Genomic DNA, 16075 nt, shown 5'->3' on the forward strand with positions numbered 1-16075 from the left:
TTGTGCTTAAGCTCCAGGGGTGGTTGGAGAGGCTCATCCCGGCTGGGACCCAACATGCTCCACCTTTGCAAGAAAGCAGAAAGCTCCAAGTATTGGAAAAGGCCTGAGTTTCTGTTACCCATTTGTGTTGGAAACTGATGAAAGTGGGGAGCAGGCTGAAGGCAGCTTCCACTGATGCTACACTTTCATTGTCCTATCAACTGGAACAGCAGTTGTCTTAAAGTGAAAGGCTTATTATGTTAAATTTAATCACAGTCTTCTTAAAGCTTAATACTACCTTCATGATTTTTACATTTAATATATAATAGGGAGAGTTTGAGTGTGACTTCAGCATTACTAAACAAAAGGATTTCATGAAAAGTGGGAAGAAAAAGGAGGGGTTGCTGTGACCTCTGGCACACTTTGTTGGACAGCAGTTATCCATTCACTGTGATTTGTCTTCTCTGTAGGAAGGGAGAAAAATCATTACATAGCAAAGCAATAGTTTAAAAAAAAAATCTCCCATAACTCTTCCCCTTTACTTTCCCTTTGTCCCTGATGCCAGAGTGTAATGCTTAAAATACATATTTGAGCATGGTTCTTCTTGTCAACATCTCTATTTTTTAGTATGAAATATATTTAATATCATGTTGGGATATTATGTTTGTGTGTGTATGTTTAAATATATATCCTGTACTTTTATTCAGTGCTGCTATTGGAAGATTCAACCATAGTATATAGATCACTCTGTTCATTGTTTTTTTTTTTTCAACTCCTATATAATATACCATTATATTTCTTTATTACCATACTGTCCACAGCCATGTTCACTTTCACTTGGTTTATTTCCACTTGGTAACTGATAAAAACAAATTTTCTATGAACACACATATAGCCAGTCTTGTACATATGGTCAAAGGTGTCCATAGTAGATGTACCTAGAAATGGCACTTCTGGGACCATAAGTATTGGTATCATATCCTTCAGTAGATTAAGCCAAAACTTTCCAAAATGGATGCAATAACTTACACCATAGGTGAGCATTCTTGTTGTCTCATATACTCACCAACACTTTAGTATGTTTATGCATAGCTACATAAGATTCTTCCAATTGTGCCAATCCGTAATCTATGTTTGTAGTTTTAATTTGAACACAGTTTAAGTGACTTCCTCTTTGGGTAAATTTATTCCGTGAATACAAGTGTTTGTACATTTCCTGTATAGTTCAAAGATCAGAGTTTTGTGTTCCTGATGAAAGGAATTGCCAGTTAATTCTTCAACCTGATTTGCATGTTTCTTGATAGAGTAGGGCAGACACCCTGATCTCTCAGACATTTCTCACATCATCTTTTCTTGTATTTTATTTTTTCAGAATATATATATATATATACATATACATGTATTTTACATATTACCCAATACAGACTAGTTTTCAATTAAATGAAGAAATTAGGTGATATGTTAAGTAACATTATGTCATCAGGTCAGTGAATAAGATTTTTATATTTCAGCTTCTAAAATAACTAATTGTTAATGCAACAAACACTTATGTGTAACAAAGCAGTTGGAAACCTTTACAATTGTCCACAATTCTCAATGCTGTGAAATTTCTCAGTGACTTTCAAATCATAAAATTCATTCTAGTTCCCTATGACTGGAAAGTTAAAAATTCAGTATCTTTGAAAACCCATCGAGGAAGTAAGATATGTTTAAAGGGTTTTCTTTTTCAATAGGGTACCTGAATTTTTTGCTCTGTCATAATTAAAAATGCTTATTTTCTTGAGCTCAAATATGTAATTTTTATTTTTAATAAGATAATTTGACAGTACTTTTTATGTTTTGAAGAGTGAAATGTTGGTACTGATCTTCAGAAACACACATTTTTCAGACACGCAATCTTCACCTTCTTGAATTAGCATATGTCTTACTTCCAAACAGGGCAAATAGATCATTTCTCTTCTTCTAACTGGTGGAGGACAGACCACAGGGGATAGAAGCATAAGGGAAGGGTGGTCAGATTAGTATGAGACAAAGGAAGCAACCTGGGAGGAGGGACATACTAACAGGTTCATGGTACTTTGTCCTTCAGTTTCAAAACAAATTTGTGAAGCAGAGCTGAGGAAGAGAGCAGAGCTTGCAACAGTACGAGGCCTCATGGTCACTAATGGATAGCATACTAAACCAAACACAATAAATAGGTCCTTGGTATTGTAGATCTAAATACACATTTATGCTTTTTCTGAGACTTTCTCAAGCTCTGTGTTCCACAGGAACATTGATATGCTACAACCAGCTCAGACCATCTTTCCAAAACCAGTTATTGCATTTTCAAGAATCTTGTGGGCCCAAACATGGCAATAATTATTAAGTGATTTAAATTTACATTTAATTAAAGGCAAAGGTAACGTGTTCAAAATTCTTCACTTCCCAATTTTTATTTATTTTTTATTTTTTTACATTTCACCATTAACCAAGCTCTCTGCCATGGGAGGGAATACCTCATGAGGTACACTTTTGAGCATCTCTTCTGCAAGCTGTGTCTGCCAACTCTAAGTCAGTCAGGGTGGGAGTGTTTAACCACTGAAACTGGCTAAGACTAAAGGACTCTTGTCTCCCAAAGAGCTGCTTGTTAAATGATTGCAGCCTGCTGCTGGGGAGGAGTTTGCTGTCTTGCTGAGGTAAGGAGATGATCCCAGCTGTAGGGACATGAGTGCCTGTAAGCTCTTTCCTTCAAGTCCATGAATCAGGGATCTCCCTACTCAACCTGTGAGTGACACTGCTGTTATCCACCTTGTGTCAGCCTCAAAAGCATAACTTGACTTTCCAGTTTTGGTTCATAGCATTGGGGGTGAGCAGGATGGGATAGCAACTGTGGTGAATTGCCAAGATTTGAGACCTAGGACTGAAACCTCTGTAAGTGGAAAGGGCTGGCAAAGTCAATTTGAGTAGAAGAAATAAACAGAATCTTAAAAGCCATAAAACAGAAGCATTCATCTTCTTATAGCAATTAATATTACTTTATGTAACCCTAAATGTAGTTTACAACCCAGAATGACATATGGAAATGTCAAAATTATAGTCTGGGTCACTTCTATATTCCAGGCACAGTTTAGTGTCTGGAAAAATAGTAGTGTCTGCCTTCAAAGAGCAGAGTGAACAGGAGGTATGTGACCCACCTGCCCTACACTGTGGTGGGTGCTGTCAACCAAGGGGTGGAAAAAGTGTCTGAGAGCATATGGGGGACAATGATTTAGTGGCATTCACAGGTCAGATAGGTGACTACCTCTTACTATGTTTGCACAGGCATGACAGAATCTTGGATAGAAGTATAAGTAGCATATTTTTCTTTTCCTTTACCTGAAGACATTATCACAATCAAGGTCTTTTGACTAATAATAAAGACTAATGTGTGATCACTTAGGAACAATTTCCAGTAAAATGCAGTGCCCTATCCCAAGCCACCACTGGCAAACCTTCTGGCATTCTTCCTCCTAAAACACTACAATTAAAGATTTACTCCTAATCCTCTGTTAAAATGTAAATCCTCTTAGTGCTTTATTTATCAGCTTTGAATCTTAATGTGGATGCAGTTGTGAGTATCTCCCTGTCAGCAATCTTTTCTGTAGGGAGAGAATAGTTGATTAGTAGTTACCTGGAAGTGAAAGATGAGAGAAAATTGAAGGGAAAGGAGAGAAAAGGGAGACTGCAGATGGAAGGAACCCATGTCTGAAGGTAATCTGTAACTGAAGTTGTTTAGAGTACCAGTTCTGAGGGCCCAGGTGGCAGTCCCATGACTGAAACTCTCCACCCTTCCACCACTCTTCACCCCCCGCTAAAGTCTGACATGTGCAGGTTTCAGATGAGAATTTTTTTTACAAAAGTCAAAGGAAACTAGTATTCACCAAATCTTAAAATGTGCCAGGATCTGTTTGTGGTGTTTTATACTCTCCTCCCCCCCATTTCACTCAAATCAAAAACAGGGATGATTATTATCACTTCCTTTTAGCACTGAGGAGGCAGGTTAAAGATTACAAGGAAGCCTCTGAATGATGGTAGGCAAGAGGCAGTGTCCACTCTCAGAGAAATGCTTACTTAACATCAAAGACCACTTTCATTATAAAAGATAAAAATAAAAGGACATTGAGAGTACAATGTGGCCTCCCATTAGAATCTCATATTTTATTCCTACAATGATGTATTTTTTTTTTTACCAATCTTACTGCTTGAAAACTCCAAACATGAATTTCTTTTCTCTGTCAACTCATAGGCAGAGAAATTATCAAAGTTCCTTTTCTATTTGTATTATGAAAGCATTACTTTCCATTATTTTCCAGATAGATTATCAAATTTGTCAAAATCACATACATTTCCTTGTTCTACAGGCACAAAACACAATTTATGTAGGGGTAGGAAGCAGGCTTAACAGGCTCAGAGAAAGCAAAGTAAAAATTTACATGGTGTTGTCTTTATCTATCTGAGTTGAAAATCATTATTACAAGTATCTACTAGAAATATGAAGATGGAAATGGGTGGAAATGGGTGGGGGGTGGAAATAAGCACCTGTCCCATCTTGAGAGATTTTGGAAAGTTTTCTTGTGGACATGATTAAGTGATCATACACACCTCCTCCTCCAAATTCCATACAAGAGGTAAGAAAATCTGAAGTGGTCAAAAAGTTAGTAGCCAGGATGCAAAGTGACAACTATCTTCATTTTGAAGTTGGCTGCTATCTGGGATTCTGTTTTTCAAAATGTTGGTCCTAACCAGTAGTATCAAAATCTGGCTCTAAAAACAGAGAATCTAAACACACACACACAAATAGTGGCTGACAGTATATGATCCAGTAAACACATCAAGTAATCCAGATGCCTACTCAAATCTGCAAACCATGAATCTAAAGCCCCATTCAAGGTTTTAAATTCTGGAAGTACGAAGAGATTTCATTGTGAAGTGTTTTCTATTCAACTCTTCAAAAATGAACATGTAGATAGGTTCTGCATGGCATGTTCTCACTGATGCAAAGGGGGTCACACTTGAATTAATTCACTTGACTATAGTACTATGCTAACAACTTCAGGTTCTCAGTGTTCTTTGCTGAGTCTGAAGTTAGTGGACATCTCCAAGCTTTGTTAAGTGCAAGAGCAAGGGCATGTTGATGCCCATGTCTGCAAGGGCCTACATGTGCCCATTCCTATTCCTCTGGTGTGTTGGCAGTGCTTATAACTATTTGCTGAAATTTTCTGGGACCACAACATCTGCTTCCCAGATGCACAGAAATCCTAGACATTGTCCAGGTATGGGGACTGTAGTTCTTACACAGTCAGTGGGAAAATCCCTTTTGCCAACCATCCCCACTTGGCCATGTCAGTGATTACAAATGATCAAATGAATGACAAAAACTCCATACTTTTTAATTAATTGATGACTAAAGATGGAAGGAGTGTTGGTATCCTTTGTACTCAAGTCTTTGCCACTGTACTATTTTGAAATGTGAATACTTGAATGGTTCCCTTAACCACTCCCAGGATACTTCTGCCTCAAAATGTTTTTAGACAGTTTTAAAAACAGAACAGAAGACAATGCAGTTAGGGATATTTGGGGGGATCTCTATATTTTACTGGAAAGACTGAATCTGAAGTTCCTTGGCCTACATACTGAAGTTGTGAGGGAGCACAATAGTCAAGTGAATTGACTCAAGTGTCACAGGATTCTGATTAAGGGTGACAATTATAAAGAATTACAATGGGATCAAATTTTGATCATAAGAAAATACATTGTTCCCTGATCTTATTCTGACCTGTTTACCTTTGCTGAATTGATGAGTTTCAACAAGCTATTAAGTTGTCATTCTGAAGAACACCTGCTATTGCAGCAAGGAAAGTAGTCTTTTTAACTATTGTGAATTGGACTCTTTCATCTCTTTCTTTGTGACCTTTGAGGATATCTTCATCTCCCCACCTTCATCTTTCCTCTACCTGATTCTGCTTCTGCTCAATTCCAAATGACTTCATTCAGACCCAACATTATTGGTTTGTTCTTTTTTTTTTTTTTAAAGATTTATTTATTTGTGCATACAGAACTGGGGTACAGGCCAGAAGCTCAGGGGCGGCGAGAGGCTTCACCAGAGATAGAGTGGGGAACAGAACAGGCAGATGGAGGAAGTACACTGCTGAGGGGAGCAGCGGGCGGCGGGTCAGGAGAGGTCTGCCACACCATGTGGTCACCTCCGGGGCAGGCGGGAATTGAACTCATGCGGAAGCAGCTTTAGATTCTCAGTGCTGTGCTTTAACCCGCTGCGCCACCAGGGAGGGCCGGTTTGTTCTTTTTCATCACTCTTGAACTCAAGTTTTTTTATAAGGTGGCTATTGGCTGAATTTGACATTACTTACTTCCATAAGATTTTAAAAGTATCTACAACCCGGATTCTAGCATGGTTGGGTAATTTGTTCTGACAGTTTATACAAATCAGTCAGCATTTCTTTCATTTCTTTGATATGTTATTTAAAGCTATTATATTATTAATATTTTCACTAATTCCAGTGGAACTTTTGTTGTTATTTTGAATGCCTGTTGAATAGGCTTCTTTAATGGTCAAAATCATTACTTCAAGGAATGTCTTTCCTGCCACATATAGATAGGTGGAAAGCAAATGATAAAGGAAATGTGATAAAAGATAACTGTTCAGGAATCTGAATGAAAGAGTCAGGGTAGTCTTTGTAATTCTTTTGGAATCTTTTATGCTTTTGAAATTACTTTTCAAAATTTAAATTTATGCTCCCATTTAAGATATTTAGTTCAGATCTAAGCCATATCTATACATAGATATATACATATCTATACACACACACACACATACACACACACATACATATATATGAGTAGATATATATGAGTAGAATGTAGGAAGGCCAGTGGCCACATGAAGATAGTCGAGGCTAGAGTAGCACAAGCAAAGGTGCAATCTGGTCTTTCAGAGGCTGTAGCCTTCAAGAGAAACCCACTGGCTCTGACTGGAGGGAAGGTATGTGTTATCAAGCAGCAAATATATACATTTGGAAAAATAAGTGGGATCAGGGCACAAGAATTATAGCTTCAATTTACAGTAGAAAGGTTATTTTATGCAAAGAGAAGTTTGTGTGTAAAACTGTTCTACCTTTGGTTTGTAGAAAAGAATATTGTCTTGGTGCCTTCATTCAGCTGTGATAAAATCTACAGACTGAACACTGTATGAATGCCAAATTTACTTCTCTCCATTCTGGAGACCAAAGAGTCCAAGATCAAGGCACCAGCATAAGTGAATTCTAATGAGCACCCTCTTCCTGCTTTTCATTTGGTACTTTCTATTCTCACATGGTGGAAGTGAAGTGCAAACTCTCTGGGGTCTCTTTCACAAGACTCTACCCTCATGACCTGCACATCTCCTGAAGACCCCACGCCTTAATACAATCACGTGAAAGCATTAGGATTTCAACAAGTGAGGAGGGGGTGGGGGTAGGATGGCACCACATTCAACCATAGAAGACTTATTAAGCAAACTTAGCATATACAAAAATGGTAAGCATAATTAACCCTTAGACAATTAACTCAAAACAGCAGTTATGAACATCAGTCTATTCAATCATTTGTAAGACCTAACCAGAATACTTACTTACAGAGCAGAAGGTCAAGGAGGCATAGTTCCTTTTCAATGGGTATTGATTCAGATATTTCCACACTAAGCCAAAGCAATATGAATTTACCTTACAAAAACTTTTTAGTTTTATAAAAAAAAAAATACTGGAGGACTTTAGAGATGAAATCAGAAACATGTTTAGATCCCCATAATTTGGAGTCATGAGAAAACTACACTTAGGAAGAAATCCTTTAATCAGGGACTCAGCCTAACAAAAGTTTTTGACTGTTGTCGAAGACAGAGCTAAGTATAAAGATGTACTGTTACATTTATGTCAATGCTCAGGTTACATCCTCTGAGTATACTGACTTAATAACACACTTATTTAAAGTGGGAAAAACCTGTGTTGTCATTTCTGTAATTCTCAGTAGCTACATCTATATTTCTTTTTTTCTCACTAACTTGTTTTTTCCCATCCCCTCATACAAATACTGTTGCTTTAAAGCATACTTAATTAAGATTTTTTTCTGTTATTCTCCTTTTTTCTTGTGTTAGAAGCAGGTTAATCCTGAATTTCTTATAAATACTGGTAGATTAAAGAAAACCATAAGTTCAGATAATTTTGACTTCACAGACATAATTATTGATATCTCCATTTCCCCTGGGATATGTAGGGTTACATCAATTAAATTGGTCTCTGTAACTGAACACATTAACTATAAATGTGACTACTGTGTCTTCACTGGCACCCATTAGGTATTTAATTTACTTGCCTGAAATAGATTGCGAGGCCGTAAACGTGAAGCAAGTAATAAAACGGCGTAATGATGGTAATTATCTGAGTGGATCAATTGTAGTGTTATTGCAACGTGATATTGTGAGTAGGCGCAAGATACAGACATATAAATTCCCATTTTCAGCTTTATTTCCTCACACGTTTTTCCCAAGACACTAAAGTAAAAAACAACATAAATCGGCACTGCCATTCTCTCCTTCATCTCTTCCCACCCTTTTGTACTTTCGCCTTAACTTACTAAAACCAGCAGACCCCTACAAAAGCTAAATTTCTCCTCCCAAAAGCAGTGACTTTATCAGAACTCCATGGTTTTCCCGTGATTCATGGTTTCCAAATATGTGAAGTAAAACTGTATTATAGATTGGCTAATTTGTTCCCTTTTTTTGTTAACTAACAAAAATAAACCCAGAATGGTTAAAGAACTTGCTAAAGGTTACACAACCCAGTTTTGCCATGTAAACTGCAAAACATTTGAACTGGAGCCCAGAGTGTGCCTTCCTATCCAGGCTGGGCTAGGAACTGAGAGGTTATATCAGCTGCAGCTACCAGAAGAGGTTCAGTGAAACAAACCAAAGCAATCTCTGAAGGAAAGAGCAATAAGTCAGGAAGTTTCTAGTTTAGTTTTGGTGGAGAATGAAGAGAATAAATAATCTAGAAATAACCAATATTTAAAAGTTCAAATAGCTGATCAACATGAGGATTAAAGGAATGCACTGTGTAGGTGTCTGTCCATAATGTGTACTGGAAAGATACAGCAGGATTGCACCTGAGGCATAAGAGTGTCAGTAGTTTGTTCAAACAGGGATTCGGACAAGGAGAAACAAGGTGGAATCCAAGAACCTGAACTGAAGCTTGAAGAAAAAACAGGATTTGACTCTTAGGACTTCAGCTTTGACTTGCTGAGAAGATCTGACAATGACAACAGCAGCTCAAACAGCTTTTACTTGGAAAGTTTCTTTAACATTGGTGTTCCAGCCTCAAAATCATGTCACCTGAGTTTCATAGTTGATTCAGATAACAAGCTGTCCTACTCTGAAAGTAGGCAAATGCCAATAAAAACATTAAAATCAGTAGAACATGTAAAATCGCATATAGCCCATGCCTTCTACATTGGTAGAAAATGCATTAGGAATTTCAGGTTACTTTTAGTAAAAGAACAATACTAAATACCCACAAAACTCTGACTGCAAGCCTGCCTGTTCCTTATTGGGGGTTGGGGGTTGGGGAGGGTAATAGCAACAGGTGGCAGGAAAGCATTTCCAGAGGAGCAGATTTGATACAGTGTTGCCAGAACAACACTGGTGGATACAGGTGGTTCCCACCTGGACAGCTGGGATCCAGAGTGTGTGGTTCCAGAGGTGGTGGCTCAGAAAGGCAGTATTTCCAAAGAGAAAGATACAAAAAGAAAAGGAGTGGTTGCCCTTTGATGAAGTTTTTCTGAAGAGGGAGAAAGGAAGAGGAAATATTTAAAGGTGCTATAAAGTAAAAGAGAAAATAAGACCAACATTCTCTGGTTGTCATCCATTAAAGAAGCTAAGGGACAATCAGTGAACATGATGTGTTCGCTAAAGTAGAAGGAGCACAACTGGAGCATTGGTAGAAAAGGAGCAAAAGGTGCAATGTTGACTATTGCAGGTAGAATAGGGAGTCAAGGGACAGGATTTCAACTAGACAGTAACAAATAAAGTAAGACAGAAACAGGTAAGTGAACACTGTAAAATAAATTACTAGAGTAGATAGGAAATAAGCCTGTTGTGATCATTGCACTATACACGATGTCAAATTATGATGTACATGCAAAACCAACATATCTTATGCTTCATAATACTTTAGTAATACTGTCAATATTATTAATAAAGAACCTGACACTGGTGGATGAGGATGAAATAGAAAAGTAGGAAAAGGGATAATACCTGCGATAAATTTTAGATTTGATTTGACTTTTGGAATCATGTTAATGCTTTATACATTCAAAGAGTAAGGTGGAATGAACAAGGAGAGAAATTAGATGTGAGTACTGTCAGAACCAAATGAACTAAACTGAAATTCATATGAATAGTATACCAGGCTAAAGTAGGTGGAGGAGGAAGGAAGTAACATTCAAACACAGCATTCTGATTTTATACTTTTCATATTATTATTTTATGTTTTGTTACATTGTTGGATTGAAGGAGTGATAAATATAATGATGTTTATGTTGCATGTTCTCCATGTGCCATGAGAAAGGGAGTTATAAATATGAAAAGGGGCAGGCCAGGAAGAAGTCTGTGCATGAGGTATCCGTGCGTGTCTGTGTGCGCGCGCACGCTCACACAGGAAGGAAGGAGGGTCAAAAGATAATTCTAAGTCTCCATATTTCAATTCCCAACGAAGCAGAAACAGGAATCCTTGGAGAAAAGCTCATTTTAGTAATGGAGCAAAGAAAAATCAAATTGAGCTTGGACTATTTTCCTGTGCCAAAAGAGAAGGAACTTTTTAAATATATCAAAAAGGGCACAGCTTAATGGGGCTTGCCTTCTCAAAGCTGCAGTAATGGGCATCAAAATAAATAGATTAATGAATTATACTCTTAATAACACTAGATTCCATGTGTACATAATAATAGATAAATAAATAAGAAAATCACTTCTTCATGACAGAATTCAAACTGGTTACAGAGGGTAAATAATGGAGTTAAAAAAATTGCCAATTTTTTGGCCCTCCCTGGTGGCACAGTGGGTTAAAGCACAGCACTGAGAAGCTAAAGCCACTTCTGCATGAGTTCGATCCCCGCCTGCCCCGGAGGTGACCACATGGCATGGCAGACCTCTCCTGACCTGCCCGCTGCTCCCCTCAGCAGTGTACTTCATTGATCTCCCTGTTCTGCCCCCTACTCTGTCTCTGGTGAATCTCTCACCCTCCGCATGTCTGGCTTGTATCCCAGTTCTGTATAAATAAATAAATAAATCTTTAAAAAAAAGTCATTTTCAAAGTAATCATAACTTGTCAATGGTTGTTCAAATAAGTAGAAGAAAATTTGATGAGAAATAAGATATTTTCATGGTATGTTTCAAAGTATCTTCTTACAATTTCCTTCTTAATTGTGAGATGAAAGATAATAACTTTACAGTAGAGATTTGGATTCTACTTTAACTAAATGATCAAAGCTAACATGTCTGATAAGGAAACCCCCAGGCATCATCCAATTCTGATATGGTATACTGAGAAGGGCCCACCAGCATTTCTTTGCAAATCTGCCAAGTGTGCACAGGGAAACTGGAAACAACCCTAAATTAGGGAACAGACACAAACTAATTGCCTTTAGTGCTTTAAAAGTAAATCAACAATATGTAAGATAAAAGAACTATTCCACATAAAGGATTACAAATACATGTAATGCATTTTTTCCTGGAAAGGATTCTGGACTGGAAAAAATATCTACAATGATATTGTTATGATAATCGTTGAAATTGAAGTAAGGATGGATACATACCAGTTTGTACTTCCTAAATTTGACACCTCTATACTTGTTTCAAACTATCTTTGTTGTCAGGCAATATACACCAAAGTATTCCGATAAATGTTGCAACTTATTTGTGGGAAAAGATAATTGAAAGAAAAAGGAATGATATGTTGTAAATATTAACTGTTGGTGAATTTAAAGACAAAACATATGGGTTCTCCATTTTATTCTTGCAAGTCATCTGTAAATTTGAAATTATTTACAAATAAAAATAAATAATAAAGGGAAATGTTGATGTTTGTAGCAACAAAACATCATGCCATGCTTTTGAAAATATAGCTTTTCCCCATATCTGAATATCAAATAGGTATGTAGTAAAGGCAGAACCATGGTAGAGTCATGTCTGCTTGGGGTGGGGGAATAGCAAGTGGTCCCTTGCCTCAGCCTTGGCAAGGATTACCATGTGTAGTCCAGGCTTCATGCTTCATAAGACACCAAGTGTAGAGACCTATTTTCTTGATGCATTTCATGCTACTTTTAAAGCCTAATGTTCTTGTACATATTAGTTTTCCCCTAGTGTTTCACTAGTAACCTGGTAACCCTATGAAACCTAGTTTTCTATAGTAACCTATTGACAAACATTCAGGTACCCACATGACTCTGAGGATTGGGAAAGCAGTAATTTTTTTTTAAACATCATTCTTCATTTTGTGCATTTTTCCATCTCAGTGGTAATCCTTGCGGGCTTCCCACAGTCAGTTCACCGGTGTGCCATCACGAAAGTCCCATGTATGTTTACCATCCCATTTTTTTATCTCATTACCCTCTCCACCCCCATGAAATGTCTCTGGTATATAGTTGTTTGTTGTTTTTTTGTTTTTTTTCTTTATTTCAATTTTTTTTTCTTTCACCTGGTCCCTTATTCTCCTGGCAAAGCAGTAATTTTTAAAAGAGAGGGTAAAAGGCTAGGAATTTTTAACAGTAGTACAATTCTTAAATTTCTCATTCTATTCTTATTTTCAAATCATTGATTAACGAGGAAAACAATATTTAGTTTACATTTGTATTTATGCTTTGGTGAGTTTATCTGAGATTTTCTATGGCCTGAACATATATTGGGTTGTGAAATTGTGACAAGTTTTAATAAAGTGGATTAAGGAATTTCTTATATTTTCATGTTCATAGAATGAAATAAACATTGTAATATTTTTACAAAAGTCTCACATCAATCCATGATTTGATTTTCTACCTGTTTAGAATATAAAGTTTTACATTCCTTTAAGTGCTTAATGCATTTTTTTGTGAATAAGCTGGTAAGACAGAAGCCATCCTTGAGATATTTATGATAGTACTTAGAACAAACTTGTCATAGATTCTTCTAAAAGATCATTTTGGATCCCGAGGAGATATATTTTAGTAACTGTATTGACTAATTTGTCATATAACAGTTCATTGATTATTTTGTATTATTTTTGTATCTCACTGCAGGCAGAGAATTCAGCATTGGCTTTGGAAAATGAAAATCAAAGGGAGCAGTATGAGAGATGTCTTGATGAGGTAAGGGAAATAGAGAGGTTTTTAGTAAGGATCTGGACTATTTAGAATTTCCTTAGTCAGATCATAATGTATGCTCACTACTGGTCTCCACATTAACATTTTCTTTTCCAAATGAAAGTGGTAAACATGTGAACATTGAGAGGGGAGGTCATTCATCCCATTACCTCTGTTCCTCCCACTCCCATCCTGATACAGATTTTGTCCATATCCAAAAGTAGAACATTTGCATTTGGTATGATCTGATAGGTCATTTTGTAGGTCTCAAAATGTTATTACAGTTAGTATATGTGGGGGAAAAAAAAAGGCTAGCATTTCCATTCCCAAAGAATAACCTAGAAAATCATAACATATAGAAGTGTTTTACTTTCAGATGCGGGGGAAACCCACCTAGGCATCGGTAATCCTTTTGGTTTTTGCTTAATATTCTTGAGCACAGCTGGCATATGCTTCACTATATGATAAATTATTTTATATAGATTTTGTGATCATCTTTTGAATGACAAAACATCCATCTGGACATGCAACAGCTCCAATTGGATGTCATTTCTAAAGAAAACAGATTCTTGATAGAGTGGGTGGGAACGATGTTCACGGTGGGCAGCCAGAGGGAAAAATCAGTAGATTGAGAACAAGTCACTAAGAAAAAGAGAAGTGAGGAAGAAAATTTGAGCAGAATACAACTTGAGTAAACTTGAGAAATATCATTTGATTATAACGAAGAGATGAAGGCAAAGATGGTGGGTGTGTTGGAATTCCTGAGTGGTGAGAAGAAGATTGAAATGTGTCCAGGACCCTAACTCTCCTTTCAGCCATTCCTCTCATATCCTGTCAGGAATTCTTACTATGTCAGCCTGCCAGAGCTGACCATTACTCACAAATGAACTCTCATCAGGGCATTCTTAGTGATCAGCGTCACTAATATAATGGTCAGTTATCTAACCAGTGCCCTCAAACTTGTACATAGTCATTTAATGCATTCAGTTTGAGAGTTGTTTCAATTAATGTTTTGGGAAAATAAGAAAAACTTTATTTAATCTGGTTGTGTTACCTTACCAGTATCTTCTCAGACTTTTTCTCCTCTCTAACAATTGGGAAGACTTTTTCCAATAAACTCCTTTTGATCTTTCCTGCCTTCCCCTCTATGGTCCTAGAGATGATGGATTATACTACTGAGAGTACAGGTTCCAAATCCCACTTATGATATCCTCAGCATTACCATATATTTTCCTCCTTCCTTCAAATTAGAATTATCTTCCTCTTCTGAATTCCAGTTGTGCATGCTATTTACTATGCCAGTTTTCTCAAAATGTGATCCCTGAACCAGCAGCAGTTAGCCATCTGGGAACTTGTTAGAAATATTATCAGATACCACTTAAGATTTATAGAGTCAGATTGGGGGGTGGTGATTATCAGTCTGTGTTTCAACTAACCCTACAGATCATGTACTCCACACTTTGAGGACTATTATTCTCATTACATAGACCATATTAGTGAATTACATATGGTTGAAGAACCTTCCAAAAATCCAAAGAAAATAGTTTAATTAATTCATATTTCAATTAATATTTTAAGCATACATATTAGTTACTTAAACAAACTTGTGTTTACAGTTATTTGCCCTGTCAAGACTTCAAAAGACTCAGAATTATCCTATAATTCGCAAAGTTAAAAGAATAACTAACTTTGACACAGAAGAGGGGAGGGTGACTCAGGGTATAGTGAAGCCAGTTCAGCATTTCTCACCTCTGGTCCCCAGGCTCCTGGTCCAATCAAAGTGTACTGCAAGAAAAACCAAATAGATTCAAGGATATTTAGAGGGACAGATATTGCCCTTGGGTCATATGTATTGATCAGCAAAGTTTCATTTTAACCTCCTGTACAGAAATTTCCAATGGGACTTAATCTGTATTCAGAAGTCAAAATTATGTGAATCACACCACAGATACTTCATATTTGTCACAATTCTCTCATAACTCATCCCTCCTAATCAATCAAAAAGCTTACAAAAAAAAAACCAATATAATATCTTTTCCACATGTTTCCCCTACCTATATTCTGGAGTTTTCATCAGAATATATCAGGCAAAAGAGTTTTTACCTATATGTTCATTTCATACAAAGGTTCCATTGAAAGCAGAATTTTTAGAGGGAGCATCTTTCTGTTCTTAATTGCAAAAATTAACTGTTGCCAAAGAGGTGATTTGCAACAAAGAACCACCTCTGAGCTGTATGAATGTTTAGTACTCATGAATATTGGCCCCTGATTACACATGCCAGTTGTTTTCTAGCTAATTGCAGAAGGGTAGACAATCCATTTCCATGCATTGTAAAAGAATACTCTCAAAGGGATAGCTGAATGTAGTAATAATGCCAACTGGAAATTCCTTTCAAGGCTTTTTATACTAATTAGACAAATTAGCAAGGTAAAGGCTCATGTAAGTTATTTCCCTGTTAGTGGTTTTCATAAAACATACCTAGGTGGATAAAAAATAAATTTAAAATGTTTATCCATCCCTTTTGCATTGATTGTTATTTTGGGGAAATGAACAAATATTGAGGTTTTGGGGGAATCACTTGGGAATCTGAAATTCCCTATGTGTTTTATTAAAAGAGTCCATTTATTCAGAAGGAATGAAACGCACATCACCTAACCCCCTCCCTCATATTCTCTCTCTCTCTCTCTCTCTCTC

The 16075-nt window shown here is 36.8% G+C and overlaps 1 protein-coding gene across 1 annotated transcript in view; it reads left to right on the top strand.

The window, feature by feature from the left end:
• Window positions 1–16075, top strand: part of NCKAP5 (NCK-associated protein 5) — a 731767-nt gene that overhangs the window by 580977 nt on the left and 134715 nt on the right. The window contains exon 7 of the mRNA XM_004674888.2: window positions 13318–13386. Coding sequence (XP_004674945.1) covers window positions 13318–13386 — 69 coding nt within the window. The remainder of the gene's footprint in view (window positions 1–13317; window positions 13387–16075) is intronic.

This window comes from Condylura cristata, unplaced genomic scaffold (assembly GCF_000260355.1).
Source record: "Condylura cristata isolate star-nosed mole 26May11 unplaced genomic scaffold, ConCri1.0 scaffold00002, whole genome shotgun sequence".
NCBI lineage: Eukaryota > Metazoa > Chordata > Mammalia > Eulipotyphla > Talpidae > Condylura > Condylura cristata.